Raw genomic sequence first — 19,797 nt, forward strand, 5'->3', positions numbered from 1 at the left:
TTACTTTACTCTGTAATGCTGCTCCAGCTGTTCCAGATCTGCTGGGGGGAAAGGGATGTTTCTAATATTCTAGTGTCAATACTAAAGTCTTTGGGAGGAACAAATATCACTTTTCTTCACAAAATTCTGGCACCTCCCTCAACAAGATCTTTCTTTTTTCCATTTTATTCTTATCTCCCACTCAAGAAAGAGCATGGCAACATATTTTTCACCTAAAACAGTTCAATCCTGTGCCATTGTCTTATTTCCTTTGGCTTTTCTCTACTTTGTTATTTCTTTTTTCTCATACCTGCATTTCTCTATTTTTCTGAATCTATTCTGTGCCTCCTTTCCTATCAATATTTGCATTCTATGCTTGTGGTTCAATAAAATCTTGTAATTTGAAAATGTGTTCTACTTTAAATAAATATTAAGATCTGAGTAGCCCTACTTTCTTTTCTATTCTTCCCAGTTATAAACATTACAGGTTCAAACCTTCTACCACTTTACCTACCCATATAGGCTCAAGTTTCATTATGACGATCAGCACAAAACTATATGAGTTCTAGTTCATTTGATCAAATGCATACTATTTTAGTAAGTGGTCCAGTTAGTGAACATAGAAATCTTTTTTGTTGTACAGATATTATAAAACTCTAAACATGATTCTTGTAAAGAGCATATGATCTATTGACTATATTCTTGATTTTCTCTATTGAACATGTTCTTTCAAAATTGAAACCAAATTACTTACTCTTTATTTAAAATTCTATCTTGACCTATATTTTACTACTTCTATTCTTACCCTAGTTGTGTTCTGTAGAATAAGCCTTCAGTTACTCTTATTGTTTTCTTTTGTTATTGTTAACATTTATTCTGTTCCACCTATTTTTCCCTAGAAAAATAACATTGCCAGGCTGCTTCCACTCAAAGAGCCATTTGAACTGAACAATAAAAGAATTGATGAGCTGATCAAGAAAAAAACACTATAGTTATTCAGAATTTAGACATGGGGTCATGATTAATGATATCAGTAGTGGGTCTTCTGTCTACATTTTCTTTGGTAAACTATATTATGTTTACAGAGCCTCTTGATGTCTTCTTCAATATGAAAACCCAAATGATCCCATCTCTAAGTTATATAACATGATAATTTACTCTATATGTGTTTTGTATTATGTGAATAATTTAATACTAAATAATAATATTCATTCTATGTATTAGCAAATCCTGAATTTTGAGAGTTCTAAGAAGCAGACATACATCACAGTTATCAGGCTAGCTGTGAGTTAGATACCCTGAGTTTTAAGGTCAAGTATAATAGTGAAAAATATTTTGCAATTAAAGCAAATACAGAATTGTGGGGTTGTTGGTTTTTTTCTCTTTTTTTTTTGTCATTTTAAAAAGTTTTGTACTAGGTGTTAACATTTGAGCAGAAATTTTCATATTATTTTTCATTAGTTAAAAGTAGTTTTTGCAATGGATAATTGCTAATCTTGACCAGAAACAGTCTTTATCACCAGAGGGAATACTATATAATGAAAACAATCTTGTAATTTTTAAGTCAAAAAAAGACCACTAAAATTTTTGTCTAATTGTTATGCTGAATTTTTTCCTCAATATATTCATAATGTCATCAAAAATATTTTATTAATAAAGCACTGAACTAGTGGCTATTACAACTAATTTTGTTGAAATAGTGATATAACATTTAATTTACATATTATTTATTTGGCAGGTCCTGTAATGTTTCATTGAGTTGTTACATATCTCATGAATTATAATTTATACCTTGCCAACTCAGCAAGGGCAAAGAACTTTAGCTTTCTTTGATTCTCCCAAACTGCTCTATGCATAGTAAGTGTTAAACATTTGATAAAAGTACTTAATGTCTGTTTGAAACAGTTTCATCTTACTATTTAATGCAAATATTTATGGCAAACTAGAGTACTTAAGTTTGTATTTATATATATATATATGACAAATATATATATATATATTTGTCAGTATCTCAAAAATCAGCCTTTATAAGAAATCCTTAGGCAAGATTTAAAATATTCATAAGCAGTTAACCAGCATTTGGTGTTTCAGTGCCTGAATTACATATTTAGCTTGTACATATATAAGGGGCAGGACACTAATGCCAACTTTAATTTCTTATTTTATCTAACTTAATTTTTGCCAACTTATAGAATTGCTGAAACTTAGAATGTGTTTGAAGAGTAATTAGTAGAAATCAGTTTGTCAACAAGCATTTTTTGAGTACCCATTGTAACTGAAACCATATGTTAGACTCAAAAGACGAGAGCAGGATTTGGATTTGGTTTTCATTTCTAAATTTCAGGACTTACTCTGTGTGTATGTGTGCATGTATGTATGTGTGCATGTGTGTGTGCCTCTGTGTGTGTATTGGGGATACAATTAGTATAAATCTGAAAATAAATGTTGAATTTAGCAGGTCACAATTTTTCTTTTTTAAAATTAGCATTTTGTTTCCTCCCAAAGAGAAAATAAATAACATTTTCAAATATGCTTTGAATTAATGTAATTAGTCAGACCATTGGCAAATTATAGAGTGTAAGACAGCTAAGGGATCCTTTAAATGTCATCTATGTTCTTAAGAATTGAGAACAAGATCCCGCCAAATGACTTTTATACCTGCAGAAATGACAAAAGATGCTCACAGATTTATAGATAATGTGTTTATCATGGAACTTTTAGCTCCTTTCTCTATGTAGCAATTTTGCTACCCATTATATTGCTTAATAATTGCTCTGCTAGCATTTCTGGACAGATGCAGAAGAGGATGAAAAACACAAGGATTCATTTTTGCCACCTTATCTATTTTTACAGCATTTTGAAAGAAGGAAAATTAAAACTTTAATTAAGGCCTGAGGGATTTTTCTGTGGTTTTTCAATTAGCCAAGTTGCTGTGCTCTGTATTAGCTTAACATGAATAATTGGAATTTAACTTTGCCTATCAAGGAAGATGTTTGCAGTTAAATTAGAAAAGGAGACAGATTCTTTAAGACAATAATAAGGTGTATTAACTATATTTCTCAAGACTCTCAGGCTTAGGGTAGCTAGCAACTCCAAGTAGATTTTACTAGTTTGTTTTCAGATGACAGTGTAGCTATTTGTAATTTATTCTACAATCTTTGGAATGTATTTACTTTTTGCTCTACAAAGATTTCAGGCCTAAAGTTGGGCAGACTCTGTGTTTGTGGTCAATCTGTCAGTTCATATTTTTCTCCAAGATCTCTCTGCAATTCAATTTATGTTCAGGGCAAGAATATCTCAAGGACTAATGAGATCACTGGATCATTTAAGGAATTATTTCCTGTTTTGAAATTTAAAAATACTTTAGTAATCTAATTTTTAAATAAGATAAACCAAAGTAAGTTTAAAATAACTTTTTTCTTTCAAAATATTTGTTTGAAATGCTCAGTTTTTCCTGGAGGAAAAAAATTTTTTTGACTTTGCTGCCACCTCATGGCTAAGACAGTAATTAGAAATAGTTCTTCAGGCTCTTATAGAACTACAATTGCAGAAGAAAAAATAACCCATGGAGAAGTCATAGTAAATATGAGCTTTGCCTTGCTCATGTAGTAATTTTATTTCATTTGTTCTTTAATCCAAGTTCGATAGTCCCATCTTTGACTTACAAGTTCATTTCAGTCATTGTATGTCATAGTTTTCTTGTTGCCTTTCCCATCTTTCTTGGCAGCTTTTGGACTGGATAATTCTACAAAGTCATTGTTCTTTGTCAATAAGCAATAATAATCTCACTGCAGAAATCGTGTTTGTATCACAGCTCTGCAGCCACCCACCGGTGGTGAGGCCACAGCAAATTATTTAACCCCTTTTTGCTTCAGTTTCCTCAGACATGGAATATAAATAATAGCATGAACCTATTTTATGGGATTGGTGTGAAAAGTAATTTAAGTGATGTATTTAAATAGCTGGGCATAGTGTCTGACCTTAGTAACCAATCACTATTACATATGTCGTATTTTCAATACATCTGGTGTTAGGAACTTAGTAGATATTAGATTTAATATACACTAATTAATCGGTAAATCAATTCGTTTTATACATTTAAATTTAAAAAGCAGTTAATGTTCGAATTTTTCATAAACCTTTGCATATTTCTCAGCACCCATCCAAGTTGAACTTGAAACTCGTAATGTAATGCCTGCTAAATCATTGTGAGAGCCATAAAGGAAAAGCCTCAGCATCTGAACTACAATTGATCAGAAGGTGTTAGTTTTCTGCAAGAAATGTGTCCGGTTTTTTCTTAGTAGCTCCATTTGTTTTACTTCCTCTGGCAGGAATGCAAATCATTGCATGGAGAGTATGTTGGACGGGCCTGTGGCCATGATCACCCATATGTTCCAGATGTTCTATTTTGGTCTGTGATCCTGTTCTTTTCCACAGTTACTCTGTCAGCCACCCTGAAGCAGTTCAAGACTAGCAGATATTTTCCAACCAAGGTACTTAGACTATAATTTTCTTGATCTAAATGTAAAATAACATAGGACAAAAGAAAGAGTAATTGATGTAATAAAAGGAGCCACTGAAAGCCTTTTGTGTGAGTGAGCTGCCAGGTTAGTTGTGGAGTGAGATGAGGGGCTGAAGAGAAAGAATTTTGTGATGCAGGTGCTGGGAGTGCATATGCAGTCTTTTCTCCTAACTGCAAACCCCACGGATCACTCCTACTTTCCTACTGACATTTTTGGAAATTCACAGCACACACTGCATTACTGATTGTCACTTTTTTGCCCAGCGAACAGTGGGAACTATTCCAGCCTGACAGATACCTCAGAGGAGCCTATGTTACATTCTCTAATTGGGGAAGCCCCCGCAAGACTCATTGGAACAATATTCTTTTTCAGTGTTTAAACCGTCAGTCCCTCCCCCTAACCCACCACGTTTGCATCTGCATATTTGGAAAGGAAAGTAAACAGAGAAACAGCTTAGTTCAATATTTAACACTGCAAAGTAACACCTATAATGTCTGATTCCGCCAAAAAAATTTAAAAAAAGGAAAAGAAACAAGGAAACAAGCTTCTGAGGGATGAGCTATAGATTATGATCAAAATTCCACTCTGGGAAAATATTTCAAGAACTGTTCCTTCTGAAGGGGGCTTCTTTTTTGTCACCACTTTCTTCTCTAAGGTGGAAGATTCATTTATTTCCCCAAAAATCTTAGTCTGATTAATACAAAAACATTTTTCTAAGCTGAAACAATAATCTTAAGCATTTTGTGTATGCTTGTGTGTATGTCATAAAGGCATCTTTAAATAAACTAGATCTGGATAATAATTGTATGTGAATATTTGCTCAGAATTGGCTTTATAAATGAGAAATGGCTTTAAAAATTGGCTCACATAGAATAAATTTTAAATTTGCCCACTCTGTTGTGTACATTCCCAACTGTCATGCTTATATTCTAGATAAACTAAAACATTATGTTTCTTTGATAAGAACAGATAATTTTATTTTATGATGCTTCAAGTTTATCATATTAAAATGTTACCTGTGTGAAAGAGATTCCTAAAATCCAGCCAAATTCTGCCCATGCTACCTTATTCTGCATTCTGAATATTCACATGCATGGGTTCATCATAAAGTTAGATTTTAAATAAACATTGAAAACAGCACAACCACGATATAGCTATTCCGTAATGCCTCATTCTGGAAAGGTTGAGTGTGTACCAATCTTAACGACAGTGATACATAAATATATATTCAGGTTCTGACAGAGCTAATGGTAATCTTATAGTATGCATAAAATATAATATTATGATATTATGTCATAAAGTGTTTATAAAGTGTGACTCTAGATTATGTTCCTGAGTATTCCTTGATATTTATAGCTACTTTAAGTGACAAGTGTTTTCATTATTTTTAGGTTCGATCCATAGTGAGTGACTTTGCTGTCTTTCTTACAATTCTGTGTATGGTTTTAATTGACTATGCCATTGGGATCCCATCTCCAAAACTACAAGTACCAAGTGTTTTCAAGGTGAATTTATCATAGTACTTACTATCTCTCTCCCTCTTCCCATCTCTCTCTCTCGGTCTAATCTTCATTTAGATGATACCTATAACTCTAGTACTTAGGATTTTCATGAAAATATGAAGAATTTAGATTAGAAGACCAGTAAATGAAATGCACACAGCATGGCTAAAATTTGGGTCTAATATTAAAAAACATAAGAATTACAAAATATAAATAATTATAAATATAAAACTTGCTCGAAAAAAATTTCCTGTCAATTCTGCCAGTTGAAATACCTATATATAACATTCTTAAAAGATAAGGAAGCATTTGAAACTAAGAGAAAAGGATTATCTTGGCAGGATTGTACAGTGAATAAGGCTTGAAAAACAGATAAAAATAGATTGGGCATAGAATTCTGACCGTGTTACTAATGGGGTACAGTTTGAATATTCCTTATCCAAAGTGCTTGGGATCGGAAGTGTTTCAGAGTTCATATTTTTTTCAAATTTTGAAATATTTGCAGACACATAATGAGATATGTTGGGGGTGGGGCCCAAGTCTAAATACAAAATTTATTTATGTTTCATATATACCTTATACATATAACCTGAAGGTAATTTTATACGCTATTCTTAATAATATATGTGACCTATCACATGAAGTGAGGTGTGAATTTTCCACTTGTGGCATCATGTGAGCGCTCAAAAGTTTCAGATTTTGGATCATTTCAGATTTCAGCTTTTCAAATTAGGGGCACCCCTTTGTTTTCTCTGACAAACAGGGCTGGGGACTTCTATATAGGGCTCTTGTCAGGATGAAATTTTGAGAATCATCTCAGACAGCAGCCATGTTTGGAACCCTTCCCTGAGCCTCTGCTGTGACCTAGTATCTTTTTTATCATTTTCACTCAATAGCCTCTGCACATCAAAAATAACAGTTACAATACCATAATGATGTATTTTGTTTAGATGTCTGTCTCTGATTCTAAACTGAAAGAAGCCTCTGATTTATCTTTGTATCTCAGTTCTAGCACAGTGGTCGATGTGTCAATGTGCTATTTGTAAATTTCAATACATTTTCCAATAGTAAATAGTAAATATTAATATTATTTTATTTAATACAGGTATTGATTAATAACACAGATTTTTCAACAAATCTGTCAGAGTTTAAATCCCATCTCTACCACGTACTAGCTTTGGGATCTTGGGCAAGTTACTGGATCTCTCTATGCCTCAATTTTCTTATCTGTGTCATCTTTAGAGTGTTGTGCAGAAAAAAAAATGAGTTAAAATATTTAAAGCACTTAAAATGGTTTTAAGTGCTTTATGAGTATTATTATTATTTATTATAGGCCACTCAGCTCCTCTGTTTATAATTAGGGCTTTCCTGGTAGCATCTGTAAGACTTAATTTGATCAAGTGTTCATTAATCCAGTTCATAACTATGCACATTCTTTACTTTATACAGCCCACTAGAGATGATCGTGGCTGGTTTGTTACGCCTTTAGGTCCAAACCCATGGTGGACAGTAATAGCTGCTATAATTCCAGCTCTGCTTTGTACTATTCTAATTTTTATGGACCAACAGATTACAGCTGTCATCATCAACAGAAAAGAGCATAAGCTAAAGGTATATTTTAACATCCATTTTAATGTAAATAATTATGACAACTGATATCAACTGATGTTCATTTGACTTCTCCTATATTCTGTATTCATTTGCACAGTAAAATATATAAAATAATGTTTTCAGATGTATAATTTTTATTGTCTTACAAGATACTTGGTCTTACAATGAGATGAGAATTTACTTATTTGTAGCGCTTGGCTGAGCTCACGTCTGAGAACTCACCTCCAAGGCATAAAATAAAAAACTGTCAAAGTTTTAACTTTACCATACTTAACATATTTTAATGAAATAACAATCTGTTCTGGTGAAGTACAACCATACCAACTTGTCTTACATCTGATATTCCTCTATTCCTCTATTTAACCCTAAGTGTATCTATTACATTGAATTCATTATCAGAATAAATTACAACCTCAACTATTTCTCATTTTCTTTAATTATTTTTCTGTCTGCCTGTAACAACAAAATCCAGACATAAACGTCACAGTTTAGAAGTGACATCTTTGAGTTTTATTGCAGATTTCACTGTCTCTTTTATAAAAAGAATAACTATAGATGTGTCTTAGTTACATTCTGACCTTGCCATTTTGCAATTGTGAATAATCGAAATTGTTCACTGGTATGCAATTTGCCCGAGATATGTAATGTAAGCACTGTCACTTACTTACAGGAATATGTTAAATAAAATGGATGAAATCATTAAATGGTTAAAAATAATCTGCATCAAACCTTGTAAAAACAGAACATGCACAATCTTGTTTTTGTTTTGGTATCATGGGGAAGTTGCCAGCTATTTTCACATACCCTTTAAACTCTAGGAGAAAAAATCATTGTCAGAGCAACAGAAATCATGCTTTATAGAATTTTTTTATAAGAATGTTAGAAAGATAAAAAAATCTGATTAAACTCTGATGCAATATATTGGGTTAGTGCAAAAGTAATTGCAGTTTTTGCCATTACTTTTAATAATAATAATTACATAAATGTAAGAAAGCACAGTTGTTTGCAATAAATCTTATGAAAAAGGAATTTTGAGTATATGGTGGAGAGAATGTGTGTCTATCTTCAAGCAAAAGACATTCTTCACTCTCTTTGTAGAACATAAGTTAAGAATTCTCACAACTTTATGTATTTTATTAAATGATACATTTTAAAAAATCAACTAAAAAACCTGTTTTAGGAAGAAAGTAAGCCATATAATTATTATTTACCTTTCAAAAAGATTTTTTTAGCCTTTATAATTAGGCAGAAATTCTAGTGTGTTCACTGAAAAATTATCCTTTGTAAGGGCCATCAGTTAAATGGATTCAGGGAGCATTTTTTTCTTATTGTAAGTGGAATCATATTAAAATAAAGTGTGGAAGTGAAATGTGTGCTGAGATAGATATTACCTTCCTGGCCATTCTGAATCTTTGCCCTTTTCTGGGCCTTCAACCTTATAAATCACACGACACTTGCTCTTACTCCTTGTTCTTCATGAGCCCTTGATATTCACAGCCTTTCTGAAACTCCACATTGACAAATACACTAATTTCCCCCTTCACGTATACTGTGGAATAACAAAAATGTAGTAAAGCATTCTTTAAGTGGTCCTTTCAAGTACTTGCATTTATAGAATTAAATGCAGAACTAGAACTATTTTTATCACTGAAATAAACCTGAGGCTACATTACTAAATCTGTTTTATTGTGCAAATAAATGATTATGTAGTCAAAAGTTGTGTATTTTTGCCCCTTACTACTCTGGATTTAGTAAATGATACAGCAAATCTGGCTTAATCATAACTATATGGCCACAGGCAGAGGAGTCAGCCTGTTCTTGGCCACTGTAAATCTGAACTCTCCATCCTCCTTCTTAGATATGAATACTTTTAAAGCAAATTTCTTCCAGTGAAGATGTATTTCATCTACATTGACTCCCTGTTGGGCCTATAACTCTTGTCTCCTGTAAGCTTCTGTAGAGTGTGGTCTGATGCTACTGGTTTTCCCGTTAACAACAACAAAATCACCTTCTCAGAATGTTATTTACTCAGAGTAACGGTTTGTTCCATAGTCCTTCTCCCCGCCTGTTGCTTCACTGAAATGTTTGCAAAGTCTCCTGGCTTTGACTTGAACCACATTTTCACTAAAAGATGTGTTTCTTGAGTATATCACCAGACCACAAGCTAACCACTTGTGAAAGCATTTTCAGCTTTTACTAATTTTCTTTTCTCACTTGAAAACCCATTTTTGCCTTGGTTGGAGCATTTCCCGAAATTGTTTAATGAATCATGTTTTGTAGTTTGTGTATCAAACACTTGGTAGACTCCACATCATGTATCTAAGTCTACACATACCCAAGTCAACTCAGAATTCCTCATTTCATTCTTTATCTCTCCCAAACATATTTTAGATCTTTTTACTTTTTCTTCACCTCTATTGCCAGAACTAGTAGTTGGTTTTCTTTTAGATGATATTTCTCCTGCTGATAAAAATGTTTTTATTGGCCAGGCATGGTGGCTCATGCCTGTAATCTCAGCACTTTGGGAGGCCAAGGCAGGCGGATCACGAGGTCAGGAGTTAGAGACCAGCCTGGCCAGCATGGTGAAACCCCATCTCTACTAAAAACACAAAAATTAGCTGGGCGTAGTGGTGGGCACCTGTAATCCCAGCTACTCGGGAGGCTGAGGCAGGAGAATCATCTGAACCTAGAAGACAGAGGTTGCAGTGAGCTGAGATCATGCCATTGCACTCTGGCCTGGGCGACAGGGTGAGACTCCGTCTCAAAAAAAAAAAAATGTTTTTGTCATTTCATGAGTGTCACTATGTATACAATAAAGCTGCGTTGCACTGCATAGGTGACTTACTACTCCTGAAGAATGGGGGAGCTCAAAATTAGTAAAACTCGAACTCATTGCATCCTATGATCCTTTGGATGGCTTCAGAGTGAAAGAAGAGGCAAATATAAAAATTTGAGAGTGTGAAGTATCATGTATATTATACATAAATGTACATATAAATCTATACTCTCTCTAGCATTTGTTTGTTTGTTTGTTTCTCCCTTAGAGAAGTGGATTAGGCATAAGTTAACTGAATCCCTTTGAAAAGCATTAAAAATATCTACTTGGGTTTTTTAAAGCACATTCTCTAAATGTGAAAAGAGAGATATAATCTTATAAAAAAGAAAGTTTCTGTTAAGATACAACTGTGGGCTTTTCTACATGTTTCTGTAGACAGTTCAGGCTTCTTTTGACATCATTTTTAATAAACAGCAATACAATCCCGGATCACTTGAGTAAATGAATGCATTTGCAACATTCATTTGGCACCATATTCTCTTGATGATTATGGCATTTGATATGTTCTTTTTTGCCCTCTTTGTCAGCCTGGTTCTTCATGTCAATCTATAGTCTTTTATGTGGTTAACTTGACAGATGCAGGAAATTGCTGCCAAGCTTTGAAATGAATTTTTTCAGCAGTGGCATCTGGGTATCAGATGGTCCTCTTGGCTGGCCTCTTGTCTTGCTGCATGTTGGTTTTAGTGGGGTCTGGTGTAGCATCACCTGTTGCTATGCTCCCTTTTCCTCCCATATGTCCATTTCCTGTGATTCATGGATGAATGTGAGAATAAAAGCTCTAGCTCTGTCTTTGAGAAAAAAATCTACAGAAATATGTTAGAAGGTGTAGAGTTCTCTGTCTGACAAAGGGATTCTTCTCTTTGGCTGGCATGCCTATCAGCTAATAATTTTGTTACAAAGTCCAAGTTTTTAAAGACATTTTAAATGAAAGGCAAGAAGGATACTGGTTAGTTAGGGGAAGAGCAAGAACTGCTTTATTTATTTCCTTTGGTTGACATTAAATCAAGATACTCCCATTGTTGTACAGCATAATTAGGGGAAATTATATTTTTGTTTTTGTTATATATTTATATATTACAAAACTAGCTTTATAAATTTAGAAAATAAATTATTTCCTCTGAAAGAATTATTTTGCCTACTTCCTGCAATTCAGAATCCCACTGTTTACATTTGTATCATATTTTTAAAACATTCAATAAGAGCTATTGGAAATCACTATCATGATGAAGGTCTCCCTCATATTATTGAGATGTAGTGAATGTGGACTCTGAGAAAGTCCAGGTGTGCTAAAAAGTACAAGCCTGACTCTCAAGGCCCGCTGTCTTCTGCCCTCCTCTGATCATCTCACAGCCACCAGCTCCTCTTACATCTTTTGTTTTCTCTTAGCAGTACCATAATTTTGCAAAACAGCTCCAAGGGGGCACCATTCACATTGTACTCCCTCAGAGGCAGAGGCTTAAGTATGAGGTCCTTCCCTGTTCTACATCCTTCTCACTTCAGAGTTGCTAGGACAAAACACTTCTCAAACTGCTTAAGACATTGTCCTTTAAAGGGACCAAAATCTGAGTTCTATTCTATGGAATTACATCTTCCAAAATGTTTTGCAAAAGGGCCAAGGGATGATATTATGGTCCTGGCAAAACTTTTTCCTATGCTTTTTTGGTTATGCTGACACCAGGCAGTTTCTCTTCCTACTCTTCAACTCTTACTAATCAAATTCTTTCTTGAGTTACTTGCAAAGAAAAGTTTCCAGAGTCATATTCATTCAGGAAATTGAGTTAGATATTTTGGTAAATTGTAGTATTGCCCCAGTAAGCTGAACCAATGAAGGGTACCATTGCTTTGGTGTCAACATAGGAGGAACAGGTCCTTAGGTGCATAACTCTCATTTTCTCCTCACTATCATCTCTTGCACTTTTATAATTTGGAAAGGATGAGCAGAAAGGAAAGAAAGTACAACTGACTTTAAGAATCTTCTTACTAAGAAAACAAGAAAACAAAATCACAGAGAAAAGACTACCATGACGAATATGCAACAAATACTCAGTGTGTTTCACACTCCAGGCTATAAGAGCTCTCATGCTGACTACAAACTGCTTGAAGTTATATAAAACTACCTCTAAAAAAGACTATTATTCTCCTAGAAGAATTGGTTATTTCTGCTCATGATCATAATAACAAATTTAACTGCTGTATTTATTTTAAAATTACACTTACTAAATTTGATTCTGAAATGTTTGATATGTATTTTATTTTCAAAAAAGTCAATTTGTAACTTTTATTGATTGCTTATTGTGTGCCAATGATTGTGCTAAAAACTGGAGGAAATACTGAGAAATTATATAAGTTATCTCCTCTTAAGAAACATATTAATACTTTTTTTAAGGAGCCTTGAAACCTAATGAGTACAAAAGAAACATTTATTGTTTAACCACTAGAACATAATAGTACCTAACATTTTCTGATTGCTTTCTATTCAACAGATATTATTCTAAATGATTTACAACATCAACTAATTTAATTATCACAACAATCCAGTGAGGTGCCTTCTACTATCATCATCATCATTTTTCAGATAGGGAAGAAGAGGCGCAAGAGCTTAAGTGATTTATTGGTTGAGCTAGCATTTCATTCCAGGCAGTCTGACTCCAGAACTTATATTCTTAACCACTTTATTATACTGCCTCTCATGAAGCAGTCACTAAAAATTAAAAATAAAAGGTGGAACATAAAATAGGCCATCCCTTTGGCTGCTTCTGAGGCTCTACACTTTTGATTCCTGCAGGGTATGGAGGGAGTGCTCTTCCCCATCTTTGATTTCCCTCCTCAGAGAGCACCCTGTCTGTGCAAGAGGGCAGTTTCCACACATGCCACTGCACCTATTTTTCCTCCTTTACATTTCCTGCCTGGTCCTAGGAGGCACTTAGTTTGCAACACCTGGAGATCAGTGACAGTGGAGTAGCATAACAGAGGAAATAGAAAACAAAAAACTGTGATTTCTAAGGAGGGGCTTAATTTGTCTAGTGCTGAAACTGAAACAAATTAGAACAAGATAGCACTATATTAAGGAAAAAATGACTATACAGGGAAGCTTAGGCTCCATTATATTATTTTTTCTAATAAAAGTCACCCAATGAGACAAAAGAGGGCAATTGGAAACTGAATGTTTGTTTAAGAGTTACTCCAGGAGATCTGATATGAAGGGCTCGTTGAGTATCATCAGGAAGTGGTTTCTATTCGCAATCAGGCCACCCTTAGCCCTGTTATTGACACAGTTTCTTTCTCTCTTTCTTTCTTTTTTAAACAGAAAGGTTGTGGGTATCATCTGGACCTATTAATGGTGGCTGTCATGCTCGGTGTATGCTCCATCATGGGCCTGCCATGGTTTGTGGCTGCCACAGTCCTCTCCATCACTCATGTCAATAGCCTAAAACTGGAATCAGAATGCTCAGCTCCAGGAGAACAACCCAAATTTCTCGGCATTCGGGAGCAAAGGGTTACTGGGCTTATGATTTTTATTCTTATGGGTTCATCAGTCTTTATGACCAGTATTCTGAAGGTAACAAAATCTGTCTTTATGAACTTGAGAGAAAGAAGAATACATTTATCATCATTTAAAATTTTCATTTGAATCTGAGCCATGAATTTGCAAATATTGTGTGGCATGTGATGAAAGTGATGAATTTCTTAACCATGTTTATATAATTCTTCATAACCTAAGGGAGGGAAATTATGTCCTATATTTTAAAACCCTTAAATACATAAAAATTTAGTCTGGCAAAGTAAAATTTGATGAGTAAATTATTGTAACAATTTTGAAATGGTGATCAAGCTATGGGAAAAAGTCACTCATTGTTTCTGACTGACTTGTGACCCGAATTCATTACAGACATTCATAAAGATTCTATTTTCTTGTCAGTGGATAAATATGTTAGCAGTTAATATTACTTACTATTAATAAGAGATAGAGGTGAAGGGATGAGCCTGATTATAGTCACATATGCAGTTTTCCATTTTAGGTGCTCTGTAAAACCACTGTCTGGACATCATCATTGCATATAGTGATTTTTTTTTCACACAAAACTTGAAATCTATTTTTAAGAGGATTAACTAATAATTATTTTGTCATGTAATTTTGTCAGATATTTCCAAGGTGTGTTAATTGCGCTATAAATTACAACACATTATATTTGCCTATAATTTGACATTTTAATTAAATTATTTAATCATTTACACTAGTTTACTGTATTTGATCATTAACACAAGTACCTTTGCAAGAATTAATCTCTGTTATATAAGTAATTATCTTATAGACATAAGATGATGTGAACTATTCCAATAAAAAGAGAAAATCTGAATTATCCATATATTTACAAATACCTGGTATAATACAGGAAACACATCTAAATGTTAGCTTCATTCTTTACCTTTAATCCACATATCTTATCTTTGTAAAACAAAATTCAAGTTGTCTCCAAAGTGGCATAATAATAATATTATTGTTCATTTTATACTACATGGTTTCTAAAAATAAATTTTGACCTATTAAATAGTTATAACAACCCTATTGTTATCATCTCCTTTTAGATATTGGGAAACTAAGGCACAGAGAGCTTAAGTAACTTACCTAAGGTTACACAGCTAAAAATGCTAGAGCTGGAACTTGAATCCTTGTCTTCTGAATCTGTACTATACTGTTTCTATTCAAAAATGCCTTTTTCCCTGTTTTTTTCTTTGATAAATGCAAAACCACAATATATTTGAAAATGATTTCTGCCTTTTCTCCAATTGTTCTTTTGCAGTTTATTCCCATGCCAGTGCTATATGGAGTGTTTCTTTATATGGGTGCTTCATCTCTAAAGGGAATTCAGGTAAATTACTTACAGTACTACAGGCACATCTGTGATGACTGACCTTAAGGTCCGCTGATAAGTCATGTGACAGCTGAGAAAATGCCACCACCTGAGGAACAGCTTTTAGACCACAATTAAATTTCTTCAAACTTGTCAGAGTTACAAAAGTTAAAGAAGATTCTCTCCAGCATCTAAGGTTCATAATCTTATGGTACTTTTCTTTATCATAAGTTTATTAAAACTGTAAAAGGCTTAGATTTTACAGCATTTTTAGAAAAATCATAGTAGTATATTTCAATATATATCCAAATATTTATAATATTTGACACTTTAATCATGTGTATGGACATCTATTGGTAAGAATAGGAAAAGTCTTTATGCACAAAGATGTTCATTGTAACACACACTATTAAAATATTGGAAACAACCCAATTCTCTAACAGCAGTAAAATAATTAGGTAACCTATGGTATATTCACTGAAAATTGATAATTATAGGAACCACAAAAGTAACATGGCAAAAATGCTTACAACATAATACAAAGTAAGAAACTATTGACCATAGGGTTATAAAACTATGAGTTTGAGCTGGGTTGTGAAGGAAGGTGTAGAAATAAAAACAATTTGTTGAGATAGTGATATCCCGGGAGTTTTCCCACTTATTTTGTTTGTTTTACTGTTATATTTATAGGATTATTTTTAAAATTAGACTAAAATAAAGATATAGGCAGTTTCAAGTATAAGGGGAACTTTATGAATTATTTAAGTAAGTATTGGTTAAATAAATATTTTAGGCATGAATTTGGCAACAGATCAGCCAGATGGTTCTGGTTCAGGATGTCCCATGTGGTCACTGTCAGGGTGTAGACAAGGTCCACAGCATCTGAAGGTTTGATAGTGCTGGAGGATCTGCTTGCAAAATGGCTATTCCACAACTGTGGGCATGAGGGCATCAGTTTTTTTCTACCTGTTGGTAGGATGACTCAGTCTTTTGCCGCAGTGGCCTCTCATTGGAATCCTTAGTGTGTCCTCAAACCATGGAATGTTACTCCTTCAGAGTGAGCAATATAAAAGAGAGAGAGAGAGAGAGGAGAAAGAAGAGAGAAGAGAATGAGAGAGAAAGAGGATGAAGTGCTTTTTGACTTAGTCTTCAAAGTCATACATGGTCTTTCCATGTTTTCTATTTGTTAGAGGCTATCCACTAAGTCTAGCTTGCACCCAAGTGAAGGGAAAAGGGAGACTATCTCTTGAAGAGAAAAGTATCAAAGAATTTGTAGACATATTTTAAAACCTCCACAAGTGTATTCTAAATTTTTACAGAAGCTGTAGGCAAATTCTTCCCACGTATTTCTTTTATGATACTGTTATTGGTTGAATAGTGAGTGTTTCCTGAAAATTTATGTCCACCTGGAGTCTCAAAATGTGACCTTAATTGGAAATAGATTATTTGCCTATGTAATTAGATATGGGTTTCAAGACAAGACAATCATGGATTTAGGGTGGGCCCTAAATCTAATGACTGTGGTCCTTATAAGAAGAGGAGAGGGGTTGAGTGTGGTGTGGCTCATGCCTGTAATCCTAGCACTTTGGGAAGCCGAGGTGGGCGGATCATGAGATCAAGAGATCGAGACCATCCTGGCCAGCATGGTGAAACCCCATCTCTACTAAAAATATAAAAATTAGCTGGGCGTGGTGGTGGGCGCCTGTAGTCCTAGCCACTTGGGAGGCTGAAGCAGAAGAATTGCTTGAACCCGGGAGGTGGAGGTTGCAGTGAGTGGAAATTGCACCACTGCACTCCAGCCTGGGAGGCAGAGAGACTCTGTCTCAAAAAAAAAAAAAAAAAAAAAAAAGAAGAGGGGAGAACACAGAGGGACACAGGACAGGGAAGAAGGCCATATGAAGATGTAGGAAGGCCAGCCACGGTCAGCTCACACTTCTAATACCAGCCCTTTGGGAGACCAAGGCGGATGGATCACCTGAGGTCAGGAGTTTGAGACCAGCCTGACCAATATGGCAAAATCTAGTGTCTACTAAAAATACAAAAATCAGATGGGTGTGGTGGTACATGCCTGTAATCCCAGCTACTCAAGAGGTTGAGATAGAAGAATTACTTGAACCCGGGAGGTGAAGATCGCATCAAGCCAAGATCACGCTACTGCACTCCAGCCTGGACGACGGAGGGAGACTCTTGTCTCAAAAAAAAAAAAAAAAAAAAAAAAGGAGAAAGAAATTAGAGTTTTGCTGCCATAAATCAAGGGTGCTAGGAGCCACCTGGAGCTGAAAGGGGCAAGGAAGTTTTCTCCCCTAAGACCTTCAAAGGGAGTGTGGCCCTGCCGATATCTTGCTTTAGGCTTCTGGCCTCCGCAAGTGTGGAAGAATATATTTCTATTGATTTAAACCACCAAGCTGCGGTAATTTGTTAGGACAGTCCCGGCAAACTAATAGATTTCTACTTAAATTGTCCCTTGAAAAATCTTGTTTTATAATTTAACATTATTTAGCCCAACACTCCAATGTTCTTGAAAAAGAGACTAGAGACTTATTTATCATATAGTATTTTGTCAACTGAAAAGCAAAAATAAATTGCAGCTTTTTCTATAACACAGCTAGACTTGCTGATGTTCATAGCATATAAGAGGATAGTTAACCTGCAGGACAGGCAGCGCAGGATCTCTGTTCCTGAGCAAATGACTAACCAGCTTCTGACTTTGGGAGAAGAAGCAGCACTTAGGCCTTAAGACAATACTGGCTGCCAGTCTGAGGCAAACTTAAGTATGAAGTCATTGTGGGTCACGGAACACCCAAAGTTGATAGTATGACTGACTCTTCATCCTGACACTGGGAAAAATGAACTGGGAGAGGGAGGTGGTTGAGCCATGTTATATGTTTTAATTTTACTCAAATTAGATTTAATGTGCTCATTTAAAATTTCATGTATGAAAAGTGTAGTTTGATAGAATTTGTTTCGTAAGCCATTAGGGAAGAATATGGAAGAGGTTTTGTTTATTTGTTTTTATTTTTCCCTTTTCTTTTTTTTTTGCCTTTGGCAAAAGTTCCATGAGTACTAATTTCATCTGTAAGTGAAAAGCATTTATTATTAGGCCCCAGGCTCACATAAATACAGCAGCAGTTTAAGAAACAATGTAAAATCATTTTGATGATAGATTTCAACAGATTTTCTCCTCTATTTCCACATGATTTTATACTCATGAGGTTTAGAATTAAACAAGAATGTCAAGTTTTGGAATTATTTGGGGTGTGAATCTTTTAAATGAAAATTGAAGAAAACATTATCAAAGGCCCATGAGTTAAATATAATGAGTTTTAAAGAACACAAATGAAACATCAATCTGGGGCACACGTTGATGAACAGGGTCTCAGACTGAGAAACAGGGTTTGTGAAAATTTAAGCGAGCCCCAAGCCCAGGCAGCTGAAATTCCTATTTGGAATTGTAGCTAACTGGGTGGGGAAATGTGATATTGATACTAGGATATAATAAAAACCAAATGTAAAACTCAGAATACATTTATCATGATGATGATTATTATTTAAACATATGCTGAATATCATCAGTTCCAGCAGCATGTTACTCTCTTACCCTGTTGAAGGAATCTATGTTACCTGCTTGTTTGGCAATATTAAGAAACTTATTATCTGGGCTTCTTACTGTGAAACATGGCAGAAAAAACAGATCACAGTGTTCTCAGGAATGCTGTTTCTGCATTCAGATATATACCCACATCTATATTCATTCCAACACTTCAGGAATCCAAAGTAAAGCAAATGTGCCATTTAAACAATAACAATTGAAGCACCCACACACTGAAGTACACTTATGCAATAACATAGCTTCACAAATGGAGAAATGGTGGCTGGGAAAAACTAGTTCTATAGAAAAGGAAATATTCCATTGTAAGCCAGAAGATTTTATTTTATTTCTTTCCTATTCCTACCTCTACCATGCACCAAGTTTTTGTTTATTTAATGACTTTTAAGTTTAAATAATATTTAGGAAATAGAAATTTTAAAACTTAATGACATGTACATGGACAGAATGGAGAGATATTATTCAGGAATGAGTTCGGCACTTAGTAGCCTGCATAGAATGTTTCAATAATGTTTTTGGAATATATAAATGAATATGAATAAATGAATGGTCAGGGAATGAACTAATATGTGTATGATTCTTATTTAGATAACTGAGGAAAGGAAGGCCATGTCGTGCCATAAGACACAGAACACAGAAGGATAGATAGATTTATGTTGAGTTTGAGATTCCTATTATGTATACAAGCAGGTCTTGGTAAAACAGGGTGTTTTGACTCTAACATTTTGACTCAATGGACAACTGTTCTTTGCATATTAATATGACATATTTGGTGAGAATTGCCTACAGTTTTTAGAATAAATTAGTTAAGAAATAAAATCTAATATTACTTTTTGAAAATGCATAATGGATGTTACTGTAGAGATGGCATGAAATAAAACAGTGA

General features: G+C 34.4%; 1 protein-coding gene across 10 annotated transcripts in view; it reads left to right on the forward strand.

Moving 5' to 3' along the window:
• The window catches only part of SLC4A10 (solute carrier family 4 member 10), a 370,258-nt gene that overhangs the window by 328,170 nt on the left and 22,291 nt on the right, over positions 1-19,797 (forward strand). For 9 of the 10 annotated variants that reach the window (XM_063648250.1, XM_063648248.1, XM_063648249.1 and 6 more), the window contains 5 exons: positions 4,311-4,472; positions 5,894-6,007; positions 7,454-7,615; positions 13,759-14,010; positions 15,254-15,322. In XM_063648250.1, coding sequence (XP_063504320.1) covers positions 4,311-4,472; positions 5,894-6,007; positions 7,454-7,615; positions 13,759-14,010; positions 15,254-15,322 — 759 coding nt within the window. The remainder of the gene's footprint in view (positions 1-4,310; positions 4,473-5,893; positions 6,008-7,453; positions 7,616-13,758; positions 14,011-15,253; positions 15,323-19,797) is intronic. The other variant, XM_063648255.1, reaches the window with a different exon arrangement.

Source organism: Pongo pygmaeus, chromosome 11, assembly GCF_028885625.2.
Source record: "Pongo pygmaeus isolate AG05252 chromosome 11, NHGRI_mPonPyg2-v2.0_pri, whole genome shotgun sequence".
NCBI classification, from domain to species: Eukaryota; Metazoa; Chordata; class Mammalia; order Primates; family Hominidae; genus Pongo; species Pongo pygmaeus.